The 25948-nt window shown below is 34.9% G+C and overlaps 1 protein-coding gene and 1 pseudogene across 5 annotated transcripts in view; one reads left to right on the top strand and one right to left on the bottom strand.

Moving 5' to 3' along the window:
* COL4A5 (collagen type IV alpha 5 chain) overlaps positions 1–25948 on the top strand; it is a 258298-nt gene that overhangs the window by 81848 nt on the left and 150502 nt on the right. For all 4 annotated transcript variants that reach the window (XM_037744956.1, XM_017546470.1, XM_017546471.1 and 1 more), the window contains one exon: positions 25654–25713. In XM_037744956.1, coding sequence (XP_037600884.1) covers positions 25654–25713 — 60 coding nt within the window. The remainder of the gene's footprint in view (positions 1–25653; positions 25714–25948) is intronic.
* On the bottom strand, positions 9743–14256 carry LOC119473853 (annotated as a pseudogene). Its single transcript, XR_005203095.1, has 2 exons — positions 14230–14256; positions 9743–11393 (listed from the first exon to the last, which is right to left on the bottom strand). The product of XR_005203095.1 is annotated as a WD repeat-containing protein 43-like (transcript).

Below are 25948 nucleotides of genomic sequence, written 5' to 3' on the forward strand. Positions count from 1 at the left end.
TGCACAGGAAATGGTTGGTCCACTTGGTGTAAAGGCAAAAACCAATTTCTTACTGCCTGTCAGCAGGCAACAGGGAGACCTACGGCATGTTAGTGTATTTTTACACTGGCATAGAGCCCTGCAGTTGGACTTACTGAGTCTTAAATGCACTTAGAACACAAGTTTTGACTGCTTCATAGGAGACATTCCAGACATATTTATGCTTAGCACAACTCTGAAGTTTTTATTATTATTATCATGGTACTGTGGTCTTTTTGTTTGCTTCTTTTATCTGTGATGTTAGTACTTTTCCAAGGCCAAGTTAAAACAAATAACTACAGATAAGTTCAACTTGTGTTAAACTGTTTACATTTATGAAACAGCTTTACTGCAATCCTGAGAAAGATAATGAAACACAGGATATGCGTGTTCATGCCTGGTAGAATGGAAAGCTGCAGTACTGTCAATAGCCCATCAATAAAGATATTCTTAACATAAAATTAAGGTTCATGTTACATCCCAATTTTCTTTTTACAGTGTTGGTTAACTCATTTATCTGGAAGTAAATCATTCTAAATGGTATTGGACATTTTCATAACATCCAGAAATAAATTATAACATAAAATCTGATGATTTTATTATGTTACTCATGTTTTTTGCCTCACCATTCTTGACCACTAATTTTTAGTTAGAAGTCCCGGATAATTTCTTCGAGGGAAATTAGTTAGTAGTCAAAGGAATGTGGCATTTGAAGGTAAAAGGTGGAGTTTAAATGTTAGCTTACTACACTATTCCAATCTAAATATTCATTGAAGCCCTCTAAACTTCAGTTTCTACATCTGAAAACATAGGTAAGTATGCCTGCATACATCACAGCATTATTACTGAGAGGACCAGATAAGTATATGTCATATTATTTTTAAATTGCAAAGAACTGTACAAATGTTGGTCATCATTTTTGTTGTTTTGCAATTATTTTACTTCAAACTTCTTAACACATCAATCCCATATATATAATTCCTTATGTGTCGGGTTAGTTATAATAATATCACTTGAGAATGTATGTTTCATTTTATTTTTGAAAACATGCCTATCTCAAGATTTTCTTACGAGGTTTTCATATTATAAATGAATAACAATCATTAAAGCAGAAGAAGTTTAATTATAAGCACTGCCCATCTCTCCCCATCCCCAAAGTAAAATAACTGCTTTTAGTTTGAATAGGGAAATTAAATGTTTTTCTGCTGCTTCTATTATAGCTTTTAGGAAACAATATTAAGTGATTCCTTGAATTGATTTCACTTTAAGATTATTTTAATATGTACCTCATTTGAGTTTGCATTGTTGAATTTTCTTTATCAAGGACTTAAGCAGGTTAAATGTCTAGTGCAGAAATGTCTTAAATCTCAGTACTATGGTTTGATCGCCTTGTGAGTTCCTCATCACTGGAGGTGTTAATAAGGTGAGACTGGATGGCTAGAAATATTTTAGGTGAAAATCATAGAGCCAAAGACTGGAAAACTGCTAATTCCATGTGTGATCCTTGCTTATGTTTATTTTCCAATTTAGATGATTAACAAATACAAATGGTTATTTCCTTCAATATTGCTTGTTCCACTTCAAAACTTTGGGAATGCATGCTAGGAAAAAATCTACTTCAGTAATATGTGAAAAAAAATCCATTTTATTTGCCTTACCATCAGTTTTCTAAGCATTTTTTTCTCTTCTGAATAGTCATAATATTTTATGTTTGTCTTATACCATCAATCTCATTTTATCTAATAAGTACTAATTTGTTTATTTCTCTAATTGCCCTTATTGAGTTATAAAGTTCTTCTGGACAGATATTTAATAATCTCCGTATATCCCACATGAACTATACAGAGCCAACATTATGTAAAATAAAGTTATCAAATTTCAGTTATTATCACTGATGCTTAAAACTTAGGGAAAAATTGCTACTGAATAAAATAGCCTATACTTGTTTTCTTTCCTATCTGCCAGTTACAGAATCTACTTTTAGCAAATGTCATTCTGATTTAGGGTTATTTTCTAATGTAGAAATCTCATTTACCCAAATACCATTAAAATCATCTAATAAGGTAAAGACTCTTAAAAGGTTCTTTTTCACATATTTCCTAATGGTATCCAAAAGTACTTGTTAATAAAAAATTTACCCTAAATGAACTGTAGGCATAGCTTCCCCATCCCAAACATAAAGTTATAGAGGCTAACCTCATGAACTTTTCTGTGGATTTTTAAGATTAAACTACTGGCAAAAAAGCAATTGGTAATTTGTTCAGACTGGATGCCAGAATAGCTCCATTGTCTGTTAGCTAATGTCTTTAAATCTTTGGGTTCACTTTGATCAATGTGAGTTTATGAGAATCCTTAAACTCTGGCACAGTTCAATGTCTGGTAACTTTTTTTTGGCCTCTTACCTCCTTTCTGCAACCTTTCTTCACTCTCGCGTTTGAGGAAAAAAAATCATATGGGATCTCAAAAATTAAATAAGCATATTTCATTCTTTGATTGTCTTAAAAAATGCAAATTTTTTAAATCAAGAGAAATCATTAATTATGTCAGTATTGACGAATTACATGTAGTATCATCATATTTTAATGAGTCTTCTCTAATATTTTTAGTTCTGAGTTTGTAGAAAATGGCAGATGCTGCTCTGGTTAAAAGGCTTTCCAACTGATTGATGTGTTCATCTCTAATTTAATTTTTTAAGGAAGATATTTATGACAGCAAGAAGAAAACGTATCTTCTTCATGTAAAATGTGGCAAAATACCATGGCTTTTGCTCAGAATTTGAAAGCAAATGGGAATCAGTTTCAAATGTGGGAAAAGTCAAGAAACTCTTTTTAGCTCTGGTTTTGTCATTGACTGGCTCTCTATTTCTTCATGTTTAAAATGATGGAAATAAATTAATTTCTAATACTTCTTTGAACTCCACTAACATTCTTTTATTGGTAGCATTTGTTAGGAAGAAATAACAAGATTCGTGGATTTTGATAGGATATCAATAAAGGGATATAGCAAAGATATCTAAAATTTTTATCCTTGGACTACTAAAGAATGGTAAGTCCTAATAGCAAAGACTTGGAACCAACCCAAATGCCCATCAATGATAGACTAGATAAAGAAAATGTGGCACATATACACCACGGAATACTATGCAACCATAAAAAATGATTAATTCATGTCCTTTGCAGGGACATGGATACAACTGGAAACCATCATTCTCAGCAAACTGACACAAGAACGGAAAACCAAACACCGCATGTTCTCACTCATAAATGGGTGTTGAACAATGAGAACACACAGACACAAGGAAGGGAACATCGCACACTAGGGCCTGGAGGGTAGGGTGGTAGGGGAGGAAAAGCAGGGGGTGGAGGGATTGGGGAGGGATAGCATTAGGAGAAATACCTGATGTAGATGACGGGGCCATGGATGCAGCAAACCACCACCATGGCACGTGTATACCTATGTAACAAACCTGCACAATCTGAACATGTATCCCAGAACTTAAAGTATAATAGATAATTTTTTAAAAAATAAAAAATGGTAAGTCCAATAAAACAAAATAAGGGTTTTGTGTTAAGGGTAGTCAGGTTGAAGATAACTTCTGTTTCGTTATCTACAAGTTTATGATACTTATAGGAGTGGCCATTGCATAGTAATATGACATAGTTTATATTATGTACATATGGTTTAAAAAGTACAAGTAGTACTGAAAAACATCTATTCCTGTCCTCATCCTTTTTGAGTCCTAGATCAGCTTTTCCAGGGCGAAAGTTGCAAATAATTTTTGCTTTATCAACATTTTTTATTTGTGCTATGATAGATGAAATACTCTTTGTGCTACTTCCTCTATCTCTCTTCCACTGTCTTCTCCCAATATGTTACCCTGTTTTTAATTAAATCAATAAGCAATGTTTACATTATTCTGAATATGTGCATATTATAAATATGTTGCTTATTGTATTGTCAGGTAATAGTCTATGATTATATTCCTATAGTTTCTAATTACATTTCTTTTATTCCTGTAATACATTTCTTATACTTTTCTTTTTTTTCAAGTGCTTCATGATATCTACTTTCCTTACCTTTTCCCTGTGAGACTATGCTGGAAACCAAATTGTCAATGGTCTTTTTTTATTTTCTGATTTTATTTATGGTGCATAAAAATAGAATTCACTTTGATATATTGGTTTCATATCCAGCAACTTTGCTAAAATCCGTTAATTCAAATTTCTTTGTAGATTCTTTTGAATTTTCCCTGTATGCAATCGTATCATCTGTGAATAACATTATTGTTTCTTTCTTTTTGACAAATTTTTTCTTTTCTTTCAATAATGGCTGTAGCCTAGGTTAAATCCAACTTTGTCATATTTTATTTAACATTTTTGTATCTATAGTCATTGGTAAGATTGGCCTGTAATTTTTCTTTCAGACTCAGTTCTATTTAGGTTTGATATAATGGTTATGCTAGTTTTATTTCTCTCCTTCTGTTCTGTGGAAGAGTTTGGTTAGATTTAACATTTTTGTACTAGCTCAATTGCATTATAGTTAGAGATTATGTTCTGTACAAATTCCATCCTTCGAGATTTGTTTAGACAAGCCTTAAGGCCCAGTATATGGTTAGTTTTTATAAATATCCAGGATGTGCCTGATATAAATGTGTGTTCTTCATTTCATGGATTCACTGTATTATATATATTCATTAGAACATGTTTGTTAGTCATGTAGAAATCTTTCTACGTTCTTAAATTTTGTTTACCTGTTCAATCAGCGATTAGAGTTCTGTTTAAAATCTCCAACTATAATTTTGGATTTGTTTATTTCAATTTGAGGGCTTTATCTTAGTATCTTCCTTGTGAACCAAACCTTTTATCATTCTGAAGTGGCCTTGTTTTGGTGTTTGCCAAGGTGTTCACAATACTTATGCCTTAAAGTCTACTTTGACTGAAATTAATACGGCTATACTAGCTTCCTTTATTATTTGTGTATAACTTTAAAAATCTTTAATTCCAACCTTTCTATGTAACTGTGTTTTTGCAGTCTGAGAGTATTTGTCTCTAGAATTTTCTCGATGTACTTACCTAACTTTTTAGTAACCAGATTTTCAAAAAATTTAAAGAAGATATAATGAACATCACTATATATTCATCTAGAGCCAACACTTGTTAATATTTTGCCATATTTGCTTTATGTCTCTTGCTCTCCAGAGTATCTATGTGTATGCATGTGTTTAATGATTATGTAAGTATATGTGTGTGTGTATACATATTTTGCTAAGGCATTTAAAAGTAAGTTGCAGACATCATGACACTTTATATGCATAAATACCTCAGCATGCGTCATGCCTCACCTAAGGAAATATAAACATGACATCATCATAGTTAAGAAAATCAACAGCAATCCTTAAGTGTCATTTAATATTCAAGTAATAACCAAATTTCTTTAATGTTCCAAAAAAGCCTTTCATAGCTGTTCATGTACTGCATTTATTTATTCTCTTACAAATTTAAATATCTAGAATGCATTAGAGGAAAATTTTCCATGGATCTTTCGTGTCTCTGTACATCCTGAGAAGAGAGGCATTGTCATTGTTCTCAACTGTCTTTTCAAAGATGTGTTATAATGAAAGACTTGGAAAATAGAGATAGTATCTCCCTTTGGAGGAAAGGCCAGGTTTGTTTACCTTCTAGTACATTAAAGATATTAATAATATCTCTTGGAAAAGGTAAAGCAAGCTTACTGCCCCACTATAAAATATATGGATTCCCTAAACACCCAGTTTGTCTCCTATAACCTATTGCACTGAATGTCAAGTCATCACCTTGTCTGCTTTACATCACCTTGTGGGAATTGGAGCTTGGGGAAACCCCAGCTATTATTGTAAGTAATAAATTAGTTGTTGTCTCTGATTAAGAAGTCTTGTAGCTTTTGCCGGTGTCTATAAAACTATGGCAAGACTAACTTGCTAAATTTCAAGCAGAGAAAAGTCTCAGGCCCGTCACAGTTCTTGACAGAATGGTCTTCCCACTTTTTACTTCATTGCACTGATTTTTTTTTTTTAACAGCGTCATTGAGATATAATTTACATACCATACATTTTACCCATTTAAAGTTTTCGGTAATTTAAGAGTACTTACAGTCATGCAAGCATCACAAAAATCAATTTTAGAAGATTTTTATCAACCCCGAAAGAAACCTCATGTCTCTTTACTGTCACGTTCCATGGCACCCCAGCACCCCCAGCCCTAGGCAACCATCAGTCTACTTGTTGTCATTATAGGTTTGTCTATTCTGAACATTTCATAGAAGTAAAATCATGCAACTTGTGGTATTATGTGTCTGACTTCTTTCACTTAGCTTAATGTCTTCAAGGTTCATCCATGTTGTAGCGTAAGTTGGTACTTCATTCCTCTTTATTGCCAAATAATATTATATTGTATGCATAGACTACAGTTTGTTTATCAGTTCATTTTTTTCATGGACATTTAGGTTGTTTTATACTTTTTTGACCCTTATAAATAATGATGCTATGAACATTCATGTGCAGATTTTTATGTAGACATGTTTCTATTTTGTTAGGGTATATACCTAAGAGTGGAATTGTTGGATCATATGTTTACTCTGTTTAGGAACTGCCAGACTTTTATAAAGTGGTTGCTCCATTTTGCATCCCCACTAGCAATGTGTGAGAATTTCTATTTCTCCATATCCTCAATAATACTTGTTATTATCTGTCTTGATTATAGCTATCTAAGGTGTGTGAAGTGGTATTTCATTGTGGTTTTGATTTTCTTCTCATTTTCCTGATTATTATTGATGTTGAGCACATATATATATATATATATATATATATATATATACACACAATAAGCCCATACAAAGATATATATTTTGAATAATGTCTATTAAAATCTTTTGCCCATTTAAAATTTTATTATTTGCTTCCTAGTAAGTTATAAGAATTCTTTATATATTCTTGATATGAGTCCCTTATCAGGTATACGATTTACAAATACATTTTCCCATCCTGTAGGTTGTCTTTTCACTTTCTTGGTAGTGTTCTTTGAAGCAAAAACTTTTATAATTTTGACAAAATTGTTTTTAATCTCCTTTTTTTGTCAGTTTTACTTATGGTATCATTTCTAAGACGGCTTTGACTAAACAAAGGTTAAGAATATTTATTTATTTATTCATTTTTTTGAGACAGAGTCTCGCTGTGTCACCCAGGCTGGAGTTCAGTGGCGTGATCTCGGCTTATTGCAGCCTCCGCCTCCTGGGTTCAAGCGATTCTCCTGCGTCAGCCTCCTGAGTAGCTGGGATTACAGGCGCACGCCACCATGTCCAGCTAATTTTTGTATTTTTAGTAGAGACAGGGTTTCACCGTGTTGTCCAGGCTGGTCTTGAACTCCTGACCACAAGTGATCTGCTCCACCTGGGCCTCCCAAAGTGCTGGGATTACAGGTGTGAGCCACTGCACCCAGCCTAAGAATATTTACTTCTGTTTTCTTCTAGGAATTTTATAGTTTGGGTTCTTGTGTTTAGTCTTTGATCCTTTTAAAGAATTTCTATGTATAGTGTGTGGAAGAGGTCCAAGCTTATTTGCATATGGGTATCCAGTTGTCCCAGCAGTGTTTATTGAAAGAATTTTACTTCCCTCAATGAATGTCCTTTGCACCTTTGTCAAAAATCAATTCACTATAGATGTATGGGTTTATTTTTGTAATCTCAATTCTGTCCCATTGATCTACACATCTGTCCTTTTGCCAGCACCACACTGATTTGATTATTGTAGGTTTATAGCAAATTTTGAAATTGGGAAGTGTAAATCTTTCAGCTTTGTTCCCTCAATATTATTTTGGCTTTTGGGATTCCTTCCAATTCTGTATAAATTCCATGTTAGTTTTAGGGTCAGTTTTTCCATTTCTGAAAAGAAGGCAGTTGAAATTTTTATAAGGATTGCCTTGAAGATGCAGAAAAATTAGGGGAGCATTATTATCTTAGCAATGTTATTTAGTTAGGTTTTCTCTAAATTATTTCAACAATGTTTTGTAGTTTTTCAGAATAAAATTTTTTTCATTTCTTAAGTTTATTCCTAAGAATTTTATCATTTTCATGCAATTGTAAATGGATTTTTTTCACTTAACTTCATGTTAGTTTATAGGAATACAATTATTGTTATACATTGATCTTGTACCATGTAACCTTGCTACATTCATTTATTTGTTCTAATAGGATTTTCTGTATACTAGACTATGTCATATGCAAAGACAGATATCTTTTCTTTCTTCTTTTCTATATGGATGGTCTGTGATGTGATTATTTCATACTGCATGCCTGTATCAAAACATCTCATGTACCCCATAAATATATAAGCCTACTATGTACCCACAAAAAATTAAAAATGAAAAAAATTCCATTTGGATTGTACATGTCCTTGTCTAATTACCCTACACAGAACCTCTAGGATTATGTGGAAAAGAAATGACAGAGTGGACGTTCTTGTCTTGTTCCTGATCTTATAGGGAAATGATTCAGTCTTTGACCATTAAGTATGATGTTAGCTGTGGGATTTTTGTAGCTGCCCTTTATCAAGTTGGGGAAGTTCCCTGCTATACTGATCTTGATAGTAATGTCCTTTCTTTTATTTCTGATTTTAATTTGAGTCTTCTTTTTTCTTAGTGGTTTGCCAATTTTTATTTATTTATTTATTTATTTATTATTGTATTTCGGCTCTGGGGTACATGTGCACGTCCTGCATCCTGCAGGATTGTTGCATAGGTACATACATGCCATGGTGGTTTGCTGCCTCCATCCCCCGCCCTCCCGTTGCCTACATAAGGCATTTCTCCCAGTGTTATCCCTCCCCCTCCTCCCTGCTCCTCCTCCCCTCCCCTTCACCCCCCCCACCTAGTCCTGTGGGTGTTGTTCCCTTCCCTGTGCCCAAGTGTTCTCATAGTTCATCACCCGCCTATTAGTGAAAACATGTGGTGTTTGGTTTTCTGTTTTTGTGTCAGTTTGCTGAGAATGATGGTTTCTAGGTTCGTCTATGTCTCTACAAAGGACACGAACTCATCGTTTTTTGTGGCTGCATAGTATTCCATGGTGTATATGTGCCACATTTTCCTTGTCCAGTCTGTCATCAATGGGCATTTGGGTTGGTTCCAGGTCTTTGCTATTGTAAACAGTGCCGCAATGAACATACGTGTGCATGTGTCTTTATGATAGAATGATTTATAATCCTTTGGGTATATACCCAGTAATGAGATTGCTGGGTCAAATGGAATTTCTATTTCTAGATCCTTGAGAAATTGCCACATTGTCTTCCACAATGGTTGAACTAATTTACACTCCCACCAACAGTGTAAAAGTGTTCCTTTTTCTCCACATCCTCTCCAGCATCTGTTATCTCCAGATTTTTTAATGATCACCATTCTAACTGGCGTGAGATGGTATTTCAATGTGGTTTTGATTTGCATTTCTCTAATGACCAATGATGGTGAGCATTTTTTCATGTTTGTTGGCTGCATATTTGCCTTCTTTTGAAAAGTGTCTGTTCATATCCTTCGCCCACTTTTGAATGGGTTTGTTTGTTTTTTTTCCTGTAAATCTGCTTTAGTTCTTTGTAGATTCTGGGTATTAGCCCTTTGTCTGATGGGTAGATTGTGGAAATTTTTTCCTGTTCTGTTGGTTGCCAGTTTACTCTAATAACTGTTTCTTTTGCTGTGCAGAAGCTCTAGAGTGTCCCCAGCTGGGGTACCAGGTCAGGCAACATGGACAGGTATGATGCATAAACTGTTAACACACATTTTAGCTACTGAACCATTAGCACAGCACTATTAGGATGTCCTTGTAACCTCTTTCTTAGCTCTTGCAACAATGGAATAACAGTATGCAAGGGCATCCTTAATACAGTCTTCTTTATAAGATTTAAATTCCTAGTTTGAAGTACTTTATTTAGCATTTCAAAATCGCTACTTTCTAAGCCCTGGGTAAGAAGACTGGAAAGCATTCATCTGAAGGTCATCCTTTCCTTTTTTGTGTATGTCTATATCCATTGCTCCCAGGCGTTCTTCAGTGCTAACCTCATTTTCCCCTGATTTCCTCTTGCTCTCTACTTGCTCGGTTTGTGGAGGAGCAGGCCTGATAGTTGCATGAATCCCAGGCACCAGAACTTTTGCTTCAAAATTCATCACTAGCGTCCTCACCTTTGTTATAGCTCTTTCTACTTTGGGGGCCCAGCAGTTTGAAATACCTCTTACTAAACACATATGAAGTTCTTTGGAGTTTAAAGCCACTTGCTCAATAGTAGGCTGAAACCAACTGCCATGTACAAGCAACAATGACATTTTGTCTGAGCAAAAACCAGCAGCTAGAATAGGGATGGGTTTTGGTACTGATTTCTTGCCTTTCCCGGGTGCTGCTATCTGAATTGTGCAGTTTGAAGTCAAAGGCTTTTTGCAGTACTCATTTAATATATGTTCAAAAAGATGGACTTGACCATCTCTGCAAACAATAGCCAACTTGACAGGCTCTTCTTTGTTTTCTGACAAAGTTAAGTCAATGTAGACAGGCTCATCCGTAACTGTAAATGACATCACTGCACTCTTTTCTTTGTTTTCTGATAGGACCTGCCAGACATTAAGTAACCGGTCATGAGCTGCTCCAGATAAGAAATAAAGACCTGTAATTCCATCAGAGGGCTGGCTCTCATTAGGAGGTCTGATAGTGGTGAACATAAGTGACAAAACTGTCGTCGCATGTCCTGTGAAATGTCTGTAGACTTCTTTGGTGTCCAAAACCCATAGTTCGATTGTTCGACCAGCTGAAAGCAACATCTTTCCATCTGGGCTGGTACATAGGGAACTGACACTGCTATTGTCACCTTTCCATTTGCACTTTACTTTGCACATCTGTACGTTCCATTCCACAATATGTTTATCATCTGAACAACTACATAAATAGCCACTGTCTTGATGCCACTGTATGCAGTTGACTCTGCTGTCATGTCTACCACTTACTAATTTACTGTGTAATTCTCCCTTAATTGTGCTGTATAATAAAATGCTACCAACTGCTGTGCCAAAAGCCAGTAAGTCAGTCTGGTTACTTGTTCCTACAGCTTCTGATTCCTTTTTTTTCTCTGGGGACTTTCCTTGGCCTGCAACCACTCTGGCGCCCAGGCCAGACAGGTGCAGGTACCGCTGAGGTGCGCGGAAGGCACGTACTCCTGATGTAGCCAATTGTTGGCCATCTCCCATACTTCTAGGTGACTGTTGGTAGACATCAAAGCGAAGTAGGCCTGGCTGTGTGGGGAGAAGGCACAAGCTGGGGCCCAGGGGGTCGCTGCTACCGCCCCCGCCCACCCATTTGTCAATTTTTTTGAGCTTTTCTGAGAACGAACTTTTGATTTTGTTGGTTTTCTCTATTCATTTTCTATTGTTCATTTCATTAATTTCAGCTCAAATCTTTACTATTTCCTTCTTTCTCATTGTTTTAGCGTTACTTCACTCTCTTTTTCTAATGTCTTAAATTGAAATGTTAGTTTATGATTTGGCATCTTTTTTTGATATAGGCAGTTACTGTTCCAAATTTATCTCTAATCACTGCTTTAAATGAGTCCTATATGTTTGGTATAGTGGTTTTATTTTCACTCACCTCACAATATTTCTAATATACCTTGTGATTTCTTCTTTGACCTATAGGTTAATTAAAGGTGAATTATTTCTTTTCTGCATACTTGTTAATATCCTGTTTCTTCTTGTTATTGATTTCTAATTTATTCCATTGTGGTTGGAAAACATGCCTTGTGTGACTGCAATACTTTAAGTTTATTGATGTTTGTTTTATGGCCTAGCATATGATCTATCCTGGAGAATGTTCTGTGCATTCTTGAGAAAAAGGTATATTCTACTGTTATTGGGCAGAATGTTGAATCTGTTATGTCTAATTGTTTTATAGTGTTATTCAAGTCTTCTATTTCCTTGTTGATCTTGTGTCTCACTGTTCTACTCATTATTAAAAGTGGAATATTGAAGTCCCCAACTATTTTTTGGATTTTCTGTTTCTTCAGTTCGGCCAGGTTTTGTTTCATGTGTCTTGGGGTTCTGTTGTCAGATGTGTCTGTGTTTATAATTGACATGACTTCCTGTAGAATTGACCCTTTTATCATTATAAAATGCCTCTCTCTATCTCTAGTCATTTTTTGTTTTAGAATATATTTTGTCTGTTATTAGTATATTCACTCTAGCTTCCTGTTTGTTTTATAATTTATTCCTTTCTCTCTTTCTTTCTCTCTCTTTCTCTTTTCTTTCCTTCCTTCTTTCCTTCCTTCCTTCCTTCCTTCCTTCCTTCCTTCCTTCCTTCCTTCCTTCCTTCTTTTTCTTTCTTTCCTTCTTGTCTTTCCTTTTCTTTCTTTCTTTCTTTCTTTCTTTCTTTCTTTCTTTCTTTCTTTCTTTCTTTCTTTCTTCCTTTCCTCCTCCTCCTCCTCCTCCTTCTTCTTCTTCTTCTTCTTTCTTCTTCCTCTTCCTCTTCTTCTTTTTTGACAGGGTCTTGCTTTATTGCACATGCTGGAGTGCAGTGGAATAATAATGGCTCACTATAGCCTTAATCTCATGGACTCAAGTGATCCTCCCCACTCAGTTTCCTGAGTAGCTAGGGCTACAGCTGCATGTCACCATGCCTGGTTAATTTTTATTTAAGAAAAACATTTTTTTTTTGTAGAGATAGTGGTCTCATTTTCTGTCCCAGTCTGGATGCGAACTCCTGGGCTCAAGTGGTCCTCCTATCTTGGCCTTCCAAAGTGCTGGGATTACAGGAATGAGTCACCACACCCAGCTGGCATTGACTTTTTGAAGAGTCTGTGCTTGTTGTTTTTTATAATGTACCTTATTCCAAATTTGTCTCATGTTGTGTTGATTTACATTTAATCACACTTAATGTAATTACTGATATATTTGTTTTATTTATCCTGCATTTTAAGATATCACTTTCTTTGCCTGTTTCTCTTTCATCTTCTTTTGGATGTATTAAGTATTGTGCTCCTGAACTACTTTGGGAATAATACCCTATTTATATTTTTAAAAGTTTGCCCTGGAAACAACAATTTCTAGGTTGTATGTGTATCAAAGTCCAAAGGAAGCAATATCCCTACCAGTTTTCTACACAGTTACAAAGACCTTAAGAATGCTTTAACCTCTTTTACCCTATCTCGCTTGTATTATATTACCAATGTGTATTTCTTTTAATTTTATATTTTAAATGCCAGAGCTGTTTTAATAATTGTGTTATGTAGTTAGTATTTATTTAAATTCACCTACAACTTTACTACTTTTTTTGTTCTTCATTCTTTTTAGTATTTTAAACCATCCATTTGATTTTCTTTAGTGAGGTTCTGCTGGGAGCACACATTCTCAGTTTTTGCTGGTCTAAAAATGCCCTTATTTTGAACTTTTCCTGAAGAATATTTTCACTAGTTGAAAAATTATAGGTTGAAGGAGAGGCTTCAAGATGCTGACTAGACGCATTTCATGCCTGCCTCCTCCTCTAAGAACCAAAATAGTGTACAGACAGTCACACTTTGAATACATTATCCAAGACAGAATACTGAAACTCAACAGAGAAGTAACAGGAAACAGCAAAAGCAGAGAAAGAGAAGGAAGAAGGGCAGCCTGGCTGGCTGGGATCCAGTGGGAGCCAGGAGTGACTTCCCAACATGAGGAAAGAGGGGTGAATATGAGATTTCCAGTGGCCTATATCCATACTGTGGAATCATGCAGTCCTGGCAATAGGAGAACCCCTAAATCCTCCCAACCTCTAAAACTGATATAAGGAGCTGCTAGAAGACTGTGGGATGGAAGTGCTTCAGGAAGGGATCTTGCGCTGTGTCCAACACTGTTTATGAGATCTAATTGATTACATTTCTAAACTGTAGGCAGTTGAGACTGCATGTGGGGACTGAAGCATTATGGAAAGCAGTTGTCACTGCTGGGACTGAGGAGTCAGCTGGGAGTGCTCCCACAGTTGGGACTATGAAGTGAGTGAGGTTTGGGCTTCAGCTGCTGGTGCTGGAAAGGGAGTGCTGCTTGGACTAAGACTGTGATGCAAGTTGGGCAGGAGTTACCACTGGGACTTGGTCAGCAACTGGATGGAGGTCCTGCAGCTGGAATGTGGACAGGAACTAGGCATAGGCTACCACCAACAAGGCTGGTAAGTGAGACCCACCTGGACTGGAGAATAAAAGGTATGCATGTTGCCTACCCACCAGCCCAAGCTGAGGCCACCAAGGACAGCTCTACCTTTTGCAGTGGCAGGGTTTCAGCATGGCTGCTACCACCCCTCATCTGAATACTCCACCTGGAGATGGAAGATCACCCCATCCCTACCTAACAGAGTTGGTGCCTGCACACACCATTGGGGTCCTGAGCACAAGCCTGCAGAGCCCAGTTTCACTCCTGCTCTGAGAGAAAGCACATAGCCTGAGGTCATGGGGGATTGTCTAATCCAATACACCACAGTGGGCTCCAATTCTCCTGGGTGCCTGAGGTTGTGCCTAAACTCCCAACCACTACCACTTCAGCTGGTACCTGCCTGCAAGCACCACATATGGACTTGGACATTGACCTATCCACCCTGTTGCAGCTACCAGCAACATCAGTGCACACTGTTCAGGACCGAGAGAATTGTCCTTCCACTGTTACTGCCATCACCCACACCATTCAAGCTGCCCAGGGGCTGAAGAACCTGCTCACCTACCTGGTCCACTGCTGGCACTATCAGCATCCAAGCAAGACACCTGGAGGCCTAAGAAATAACCCACTGGTAACTTCCAACACCAGGGCTGGTGTAAAATTCCCTGGGGCACAAAGATATGCATGCTCAGCCCACTGATACCACCACCGCAGCATTCAGACTAGCTCACCTGTTATTCCAGTCCCCGGCACAAGTTCACCACAGCCTTCACTAATAACCATAGCCTAACACACCAAGGAAACTCAACACCACTAATGATGTTTACAGCTAAAGAAATCACACAGAGGCTACACTACTACGCACAGAATCAGTCAAAGTACCCATACATAGCCAACATCATAGATATATCTTCAGAAAAAATATCCTTCCCTATGAAAGTAAGTTAAAAAATAGGAAGAAATGACTGTTACACCAGATGCAGTTACCAACACAAGGACACAAGAAACCTGAAAAAGCAAGGAAATATGACACTTGCAAAGGAACACAAAAATTCTACAACGATAGATCTTAATCAAAAAGTCACTTCTGAAATCCCAGAGAAAGAATTAAAAATATTGATTTTAAAGAAGCTGGGTGAGATATAAGATAATTCTGAAAAACAATACAAAGAAATCAGGCAAACAGTTCAGGATAAGAATGAACAATGTTACTAAAGAGGTAAGTATTTTTAAAAAGAACCAAATAGAAATTTTGAAACTGAAGAACTCATTGACAGAAATATAAAATATATTTGAATGCTTCAAAAATAGACTAGGCAGAAAAAAGAATCTCAAAACATGAAGTCAGTTTTTTTAAAATAATCCAGTCAGGTAGAAATAAAGAAGAATTTTAAAAAGAATGAACAAAGTTTTGTTTCATTTGAGACAATATAAATTTTATCAAATCTTAAAATTATTGTTAGTCCTAAAGGCGAAGAGACAAAAAAGGAATAGAACACCTGTTTAAATAGTAGGTGAAAACTTCCAAAGTCCAGAGAGAGATTTACACATTCAGGTACAGGAGGCTCAGTGATCATTAGGTCGATATTATGCAAAGAAGTATTTTCCATGGCACAATATAGTCAGAATGTCTAAAGTCAAAGATAAAGAGCAAATCCTGAAAACAGTAAGAGAAAAGTGCTTAGTTACTTCTGAATGAAACCCTATCAAACTAACAGTGGATTGCTCAGCAGAAACCTTACAGGCCAGAAGATAATGGGGATAAATATATTCAAAGTGCTAAAAGAAAAAACCTGTCAGCCAAGAATATTACATTCCTCAAAATTATCCTTCATCAATGAAGAAGAAATAAAAAATCTTTCACAGACAAACAAATGCTGAGGGAATTCATTATGACTAGACTGGCCCTACAAGAAATGCTCAAGTCCTAAACTTGGAAGGAAAAGGACAATATTTAAGATCATGAAAGTATAACACTCACAGATAAACCAGTCAATCAAAGAAGGAAAAGAAAGGACTCAAATGGTAACACTATAGCAATCCACGAAACCTCAAAAACAATTAAAAAGGGAAAAAGAAATAAAGAATATGTAAAATAACCAGAAAACAATTAACAAAATTACAGAAACAGAGTTTCACATATCAATAATAACCTTGAATATAAATGGATTATGTTTTCCACTGAAAATATATTAAATGGCCAAATGGATTAAAAAAAAAAAAAACCATGATGCTACTATATGCTACATATAAGAAACTCACCCTAACAGTAAAGACACATATAGACTTAAAGCGATGGAAAAAGATACTCCATTCATATGGGAAACAGTAGTGAGCAAGAGCAACTATACCTACATCAGATAAAAGAGAGTTTATGTCAAGAACAGTTAAAAAAAAAAAAGATGAAGTTCATTATATAATGATAAATGGAACAATCCAGCAAGAAGATATAACAACTCCAAGCATATATGAACTCCATACTGAGGCATCCAGATTCATAAAGCAAATATTCTAAAGAGAGGAATACATGACAATACAATCAAAGTGGGTGTTTCAACACTCCATTCTCAGCATTTAGACAGATCATCTAGACATAAAATCAAAGAAACATTGGATTTAAATTGGGCTTTAGACCCAATAAACCTAACAGACATTTACAGAACATTCTACCCAACGACTGCAGGATATGCATCCTTTTCATTAGCAGATGAAACATTCTCCAGGATAGAGCGTGTGTTCGGCCACAACATCAGTCTTAACAAATTTAAAAAATTGAAATAATATCATTTTTCTTTTCAGAATATGATGGAATAAAACTAGAAATTAATACAAAGAAGAAGATTGGAAACTCTGAAAATACATGGAAATTAAATAACATGCTCCTGAATGACCACTGGGTCAATGAAGAAATTACGATAGAAATTAAAAAATTTTTTGAAGTGAAAATGGAAGCACAACACATATATTCAGCAAAAATAGCGCTACGAGAGAAGTTTATAGCAATAAATGCCTACGTAGAAAAATAAAAAATTAACAATCTAACAATGCAACTCAAGAAGTTAGAAAAGCAAGAACAAACCAAATCCAAAATTAGCAGACGAAAAAAAAAATAGCAAAGATCAGAGCAGAATTAAATGAAATAGAGATTACAAAAACAAATATAAGGGATGAACAAAATGTAAAGTTACTTCTTTGAACAGATACACAAAATTGGTAAACTGCTAGCTAGTCTAACTGAGAAAAGACCCAAATAAAATCAGAAATGAAAAAAAAAAAAAAAGACGTTACAACATATATCACAAAAATACACAAGATCATCAAAGATTATTATGGACAACTATGCTGACACACTGGAAAACCTAGAGGAAATGGATAAATTCCTGGGAACATACAACTTACCGAGATTGAATCAGGAAGAAATAGAAAACCTGAACAGACCAGTAATGAGTAGTGAGATTGAATCAGTAATAAAAATTCTTGCTAAAGAAAAGCAAGGACCAGATGAATTCACAGCCAAATTCTAACAATCATACAAGAAAGAAAAAATACCAATCCTCCTGAAGCTATTCCAGAAAATCCAAGGGTAGGAAATTCTCCCTAATTCATTCTATGATGCCAGAATCACCCTGATATGAAAATCACACAGGGGGGACTCAACCAAAAAAGAAAACCGCAGGGAAATATCCCTGGTGAACATAGATTGAAAAGCAATTAATAAAATACTAGCAAACAAATTCAACAATATATCAAAAATATAATACTCATGGTCCATTGGGATTTATGGCAACAATGCAAGGAAGGCACAACCTATGCAAATCAACAAATGTGATACATTACATCAACAGAATGAAGGATGAAACAATATGATCATCTCAATAGATGCAGAGAGGGCATTTGCTAAAATTTAACACCCCTTCTTGATTGAAACTCTCAACAAACTAGGCTTAGAAGGAACATACCTTAACATAATAAAGGCCCATGTACTTCAAATCCACTGCAAACACCATATTCAATGAAGAAAAGCTGAAATTGTTTCCTCTAAAAACTGGAACAAGACAACGATGCTCCCTTCCACCATTCCTATTCAACATAGTACTGGAGGTCCTAGTAAGAGCAACCAAGGAAGTGAAAAATAAAAAAGGCATCCAAATGGGAAAAGAAGAAGTCAAAATGCCCCTCTTTACTGATATATCTATCTAGAGAAACTTAAACAATGAATTCAGTGAAATTGCAGGATAAAAAAATCAATGTACAAAAATCAGTAGCCTTTCTATACACCAATAATGATCTAACCAAGAAAGAAATCAAGAAAGCAATTTCATTTACATTAAGTAAAATAAGTAAAATACGTAGGAATGAATTTAACCAAGGAAGAAATATTCTGCAATGAAACCTATTAAACACGTATGAGAGAAATGCAGATGACACAAACAAATGGAAAAATATCCTATGCTCCTGGATCAGAAGAATTAATATTGTTAAAATGATCATTTTGCCCAAAGGAATGTATACATTCAACATAATCTCTATCAAAATGCCAATGTCACTTTTTCACAGAATTAGGAAAAAAAAACGTAAAATGTATATGAAACAAAAAAAGAGCCTGAATAGCCAATGCAATCCTGACCTAAAAACAAAGCTGGAGGCATCACATTACCTGACTTCAAAATATATTACAAGTCTGTAGTAACCCAAACTGCATTATTTTGTTGTGAAAACACAGACCAGTGGAACGGAATAGAGAACCCAGAAATAAAGCAATATGTTTATAGCCAATTGATCTTCAACAAAGCTGACAAGAACTTACATTGGGGAAATGTTACCCTCTTCAATAAATGATGCTAGGAAAATTGGATGGCCACATGTAGAAGTATGAAGCTGGACCTGTATTTCTCACCATATACAAAAATTAACTCAAGATGGATTAAAGACTTAAATCTTCTTTTGCACGGGAAAATAAACTATCAACAGAGTAAACAGATAACCTACAGAATGGGAGAAAATATTTGTGAACTGTGTATCCAACGAAGGTTTAATATCCAGAATCAACAAGGAGCTTAAACAATTCAACAAGTAAAAATTTCATGTAAATATAAAACCTGACAATATAAAACTACTGGAAGAAAATCCAGGAGAACTGGACATTGCAAATAATTTGACTAAGACCTCAAAAACACAGGCAACAAAAACAAAAATAGACAAATGGGGCTACATTAAATAAAAAGTTTCTGAACAGCAAACGAAACAATCAACAGAGGGAATAGACAATTTGTTGAATGGGAGACAATTTTTGCAAAGTATTTGTCTGACAGGGAACTAATATTGAGAACACGAAAGGAACTCAAACAACTCAACATGGGGGAAAACTGATTAATCCCATTTAAAGTGGACAAAGGACCTGAATAGACATTTCTCAAAAGAAGAAATACAAATGGCCACTAGGTATATGTAAAATGCTTAACATCACTAATCGTCAGAGAAATGCAAATGAAAACCACAATGAGCTATCATCTTATCCAAGTAAGAACGGCTATTAATAAAAGGACAGAAAAATAACAGATTTTGGCAAGGATAAAAAGAAAAGAGAACTCTTATATGCTATTGTGAACATAATCTAGCATAGCCACCATAAAACTGTATGGAGAAGAAAGAAAAAAGGAAGGAAGGAAGGAGGGAGGGAGGGAAGGAAGAAAGGAGAGAAAGAAGGGAAGGAAGGAGGGAAGGAAGAAAGGGAGGGAGGGAGGAAAGTAGGAAGGAAGGAAAGAAAGGAAGGAAGGAAGAAAAAGAAAGAAAGAAAGACTAAAAATAGAATCACCAGAAGGAAAGAAAGAAAGAAAAACTAAAAATAGAATCACAAGAAAGAAAAAGAAAGAAAGAAAAAAGAAAGAAAGAAAAACTAAAAATAGAATCACCATACAACCCAGCAATTCCACTACTGGGTATCTATCCAAAGGTAAAGAAATCAATATATCAAAGAGATACTTACACTTGCCTGTTTACTGCAGTACTATTCATAATTACAAAGACATGCAATTAACATGTTTATCAACAGGTGAACAGATAAAGAAAATGTGGTACGTATACACAATGGAATACTACTTAGCCATAAAAACTAGTGAAATCATAGATGGAACTGGAGATCATTCTCTTAAGTGAAATAAGCCAGCCACAGGTAGACAAATATTGCATGTTCTCACTTATATGTGGGAGCTAAAAAAAAAAAAAATGACCACATGGAGGTAGAGAGTGGAAAGACAGAGAAGAGAGACTGAGAAGGGTAAGCGGCAGGGATGGGGAGGATGAAGAGAACTAGGTCCTTAGCATATTAAAGATGTCATTGTGTGGTCTTCTGGCTTTCATTATTGCTTCTGAGAACTAATCTGTAGATGAATTTTCACTCCCTTGAAGGCAGTCTGTCTTGTCCTTTTTGGTACTTTTAAGGTCTTTACTTTTATGGTCTGCAGTTATGTTCTACGGTACCTAGTTTCAGGTTTTGTTTTTCTGCCATTGGATTCGTTTGGGTTCTTGAATCACAAGTATCTGTAGATTTTTCTTGAGAAATCTTAGCCATTGTCTCTTTATTATTCTCTTTATTCCCTCTCTCACCTCTTCTAGAATCCCAATTACCTTTATGTTATCCTTCCTCATTCTTTCTTCCCTGTCTCTTAATGATTATTTCAGCTTCCATGTTTTATCTCCATGCTACATTCTATATAATTTCTTTTTAGCTTTACTAAGTCTTTTAACTTCATTCTGTCTCTCTTCAGTTCTATTTAATCTGTTGTGAAGCCCATCCATTGAGTTTTAAATTTCAATTACTATAGCTTTTACTTCTAGAATTTATATTTTATTTCAATTAAGCTATGTCATTTTCTTAAAGTTGCTGACTCCCTTTATTAAGTCAGAAAAATTCTTTTATAATTATAGGAATAGTTATATATATTTTATCTGATAATTCTAAATGGCTGAAATATTTGCTGAGTAATTTCTGCTGTCAGATGTTTCTTTTGGTTTTTGCTCATGGTAGTTTGTTTTCTTGTATGCTTAATGATTTTTAAGTAGGAAAGCTCTTCTTCCCTTAAAACATTATGTATTCGAATTGTTTGAAGTTTACTATGAAGGTATGTTTTTTCTACATAGAATTTGTATGTATTGTTGCCCAGCTTTTATAAGGTCCAATGCAGTCAGAGTTCACTCAGGTAATGCTAATTTGGATTGCAAATCTGGCTAGTTTGTGATGAGTTTTCTAAGGATTTTTTTTTTTTCCTTAAAAAACTAAGCACAGGATAACTTTACTCTGCTAAGCACCAGGGTATCTTTCTTCCAATTCTCTAGGAGTGGGATTGTGAGGTACATTTATGCGTGGTACACCCTTACACTAAAAGAAATTATAAAACAAAACCTGAAAATTCTTCAAGGTTGGCAAATGTCCTCAGGGAAAAAGTAGTTTCATTGGTCAGTTCATTGCTTGGTTTTCCCTATATTTTAATTTGATAAATTTTATTGTGCTTCCATTTGATGCTTTTAGAGATTTTAACTTTCTTCCAGGCATTTTTTTAAAGTAAGCATATCATCTGGCTACCTAACTAGCCACATGACTGGAATATTTCTTATTTCTCTTTGCCATTGTTTTGTAGTATGTGTCTCCTTGGAACACCTGAATCAAAATCACTTAGAGATGTTTATAAAAATTTGAGATTCTGATATTCAACTTCAGGCTTACTGGAAGAATCTTTAGGATGGGTTGCTGGTATGTGAATTTTTGTGAGGTTCTTTAGGTGACCTTAATTTATATAAAATTTGTTTTTATTTGTATTTTTAAGTCTAATATCTGGTCTTTTAATTGTAGCAGCAGCAGATCAAAATTTATATTTATTCTAGCACCAGATGTTCATAAATTCATTGCTTTCACCTCTATTTGACATGTCAACTTTTATCATATAGCAGTTCTGTGTGTGTGTGTGTGTGTGTGTGTGTGTGTGTGTGTGTGTGTAGAACTGTTTCTGGCCTTTCTATTTTTGTTCATTGAATACCATACTATTTTAATTATTGTAGTTTTGTGATGTGTTTTACTGTGTGGTAATACAAAACCTTCCTTACTCATGTTATTACTTTCTTCCACAATAAAAATTTAAAACATTACTATATGTGCATCATTTTCTTGCTTTAACAGTCTTCAGTGATTTTGAAAATTTAATTATCCTTTTCATTTGAACTTAGAAAGTCTTTTAGACTGAGGTACATAATGTTCATTTTACCTCTTTGCCACAATCAATTTTATATTTTAATAATGCTTAACATGGCAATTTTTCCTCTAGATATCTTTCTGTCTATCCTTCCAGGTTGAAGTCCAGGTAGTCACTTTCTCCACAGAGCCTTTGCCAATGCTCTCAGGCTCAAGGGAACTGTTTTTCTTAAATTTGATAGCAATTATTGATTCTACTACTCGTTTTTACTTGGCTAATTCTACAGAATCACAGACAGTGAAAACTGGAAGCTACCTAAGGAGATCATACTGTCTATGCCATTTTATGAAGGAGAAAATAGCCCAAGACTATGGAAATGATTTGTCTCCATGGTTAAATGATTCAACTGCTTAAGTAAACTTATATTTCTTGTATTTTATAGCTCTTTCAATTAGCATTGTTTGCTGTATTATTATTCAATTGCATTTTGATATTCTTTTTATGTGTCCTGAAAATACCTAGTTACTTAAAAAATAAAATACTTAGTTACTTTAAAAAAGAAAAAAAAAACAAAACCTAGATTGGAAATTCCTTAAAGGCAGCACCTACATCTACTTTTGTACAACTCATAGACCTAATATTGTACTTGTGGTTATTAGATACCTAATCAATATTAATAGTNTGTTCCATTAACCAGATGTCAAATTGGGGCTATTTCCTTGTGGGTGCCACTGTTATAAATGTATAGAAAGTGGCATCTAGTGGTTGGTGTGCGTATTACAAATGTCTGTTTAACCCGTGAGTACCACAGTCATTCTCATAACCTAGGTAGAATAAATAGAATATAAATTAAAATTTTAAATGGAATTTAAGCACATTTATCTAAAATTCTCAACTGTTTTAATCCGTATTCTCTCTAATGTAAAACTACATATTAATTAATAAAAATTGCAAACATATAAAATTACTTGTAAAATGACATGGAAGAGTATTTAAGGTTCTGCTTGTTTATAAATTATATTAGGAGTTAGGGGCTATTGTTGGATACTGAGAAGTCAAAATGCAATTATAAAGAAAGGTCACATAGAATCTTGTTCACATTGATGAAATCCTGTCAGGCTATTGCTTTGCATTATTTTTGGGAGCTTAATTTTTATTTAAAAGAGGAAGATCTCTCAAAGGCTGAAGACGGAAAGCTACACCATCTTCTACTCACAGCAACAAAAATCCATGCACCTATTTTCACATATGAAGTTCAGACATGCATTTCAATGTCGAGTGTTAATTATTCTTACATTAACAACCATTTGCGGTTATCACTACTCTTAACCTTTCCATTAATGCATGAGTGTTGACAGTATGCACACTCTAATTCAGGGATTATGGCCATTGACAGTTACCATCTTTTGAACTAGTGAATCAGTATCTTCTTGTGAAATGATACCTTCTAAATTTTATAAAATCCATAGTTTGAAACCTAAAATTTATGTTTGCACAAAAATATTATATATTTTTAATTAACCTCTGATTCCTGCATATTGTAATGTAATGTATTACAATTACAAATGAACCCGTTGTAGATGGGTTCATCCCTTCCATTAGAGAGCAGTGATGTACTTTGCACTTCTACCTGCACCTAACATAACATAGTGGCTGGCATGTAAAAGGTGATCAGTAAGTATTTGTTAAATTAGTTACATATGTTGGATGGAGCTGTGTGTTATTCATCTTAAAAGTCTAGTGCCTAACAATTTTTCTGGCTTCTAGTAATATTCAATTCATGTTTGATGAATGAGTAAGTCTGAATAAGCCTATTTAATCTGTAATGTAGTTAGTGTAAAATACTAAAATCAGTATATAACCCCAAAACATATATGGATAATAAATAATGGCTGCACAGCAGACTTTCCGTTTGAAGTGTCAGGAGCACATCTTTTACTGGAGCAGCTTTTTGTAGTGTGAGTGAGAGATTACTCCAACATGAAGCCACTGTTGTTTGCTCTTAGAGGTTTCAGCATGAAAGTGACTTCTAGTTGCACCTGAGTTAGTTAGGAATTTTGACTAGAAGGATGAGTTCAGTGCTTTCAAAAGGGTTGAGTAAGGTACTTTGGTAGTGACTAGAGTAAAGGAAATTATGGAATGTTGAGCAGGAGGCTCAGGTATTTTACATCAAAGGCCCTGAAAGTTGATGGGCATTATTTGGTATTTATATCACATAAAGATTTCAGTAACTCAGTCTGATATCTATCTGATGAAAAGAATGCCACCCCTTATAAGTAAATACTGAGATATCCATGTATATTAAACTAATTTGTTTTTTGAAGCAGTTCATTTTCTAAGAGTAAAGGATAGTTCTGAACAGCTGAAGTCACATACTGTATTTTTTCGTCTATAGGTTTTCTATTTTAGAGGAGGATACTTTTCTGGCTTGAGGACCTCAGTTTCTAATATGATTGAATGGCTACTTATAACATCTAGACTATGGGAACAGCATTTGTGGTAAAGCTGTTAGAGACTGAGCTATTATTAGTGATGAAGGAGTAGGGGCAAAGAAAAGAAAGGAAGGTGGTAAAATATAGTGTTATATATTTTATGTTCCATGATTGCTCATGAATGGAGAGAAACAAGTGACTTGAAGTGGTAGGCACTGTTGGCTAGTTGCCAAGGTCATTGCTAATACAGAGTGAGAGGTAATTTCTTGCAAACAATATTAAAAGAAAAAAAGGAGAGTTCCTGAGAGTTTGGACATATGGAAAATCATATTACAGGGAAGTTGTATAAATTTCTTTTTCATTTGTAACATATTTTAGATTATGCATAGTGTCAACACTCATGCATTAATGAAGAGGCAAAGGGTAGTGATAACCCCAAATGGCTGTTAGTGTAAGAATAATTAACTTTGAAATGCATGTCTGAACTTTATATGTGAATATAGGTGCATGGATTTTTGTTGTTATAAGTACAATATGGTGTTTTTCCATTTTCAGCCTTTGTTGAGAGATATCTCATTTTTAATATCTTATAAAATAATATTTTTCACTTTGATAAAAATTATGTTTGCTCCTTTTGAAAAATTCAGACAGATGTGTATATAATAAAAGGTGCAAGCTTCCTGAGAGGTAGCTATTGTTTGCAATTGAGTATATCTTTTCAGATGTTTTTCTGGTATTTATCTTACAAGTTTGGATTGATGACTTCAGTTGAGCTGTAAGTCAGAGTCTGATTTTCAGGTTCATATTTAATGATTTTTCCTCTCTTTCTTTTCCTAATAGGCTTGCTATGGGTGTTCTCCAGGATCAAAGTGTGACTGCAGTGGCATAAAAGGGGAAAAGGTAAGGTCTGAGATTGGCTTTTGAAAATTTAGTAAAGCCAGTAAACTAGTGTTTTTAATAAATATTTATTTAGAAACAGGGCTTCTATCTCAGTACTTAAGTAAGTGAAATGAATCCTATTGTACTGCTGATTTTAGACAGCTTATAAGGATTAGATTATATCTTAGGGATCAGCAAAGATTTTCTGTAACAGGCCATATAGCAAACATTTTAGGATTTATGGGATACATAGGTC

The sequence above is a fragment of the Cebus imitator genome, unplaced genomic scaffold (genome assembly GCF_001604975.1).
Source record: "Cebus imitator isolate Cc_AM_T3 unplaced genomic scaffold, Cebus_imitator-1.0 Scaffold189, whole genome shotgun sequence".
Taxonomy (NCBI): domain Eukaryota; kingdom Metazoa; phylum Chordata; class Mammalia; order Primates; family Cebidae; genus Cebus; species Cebus imitator.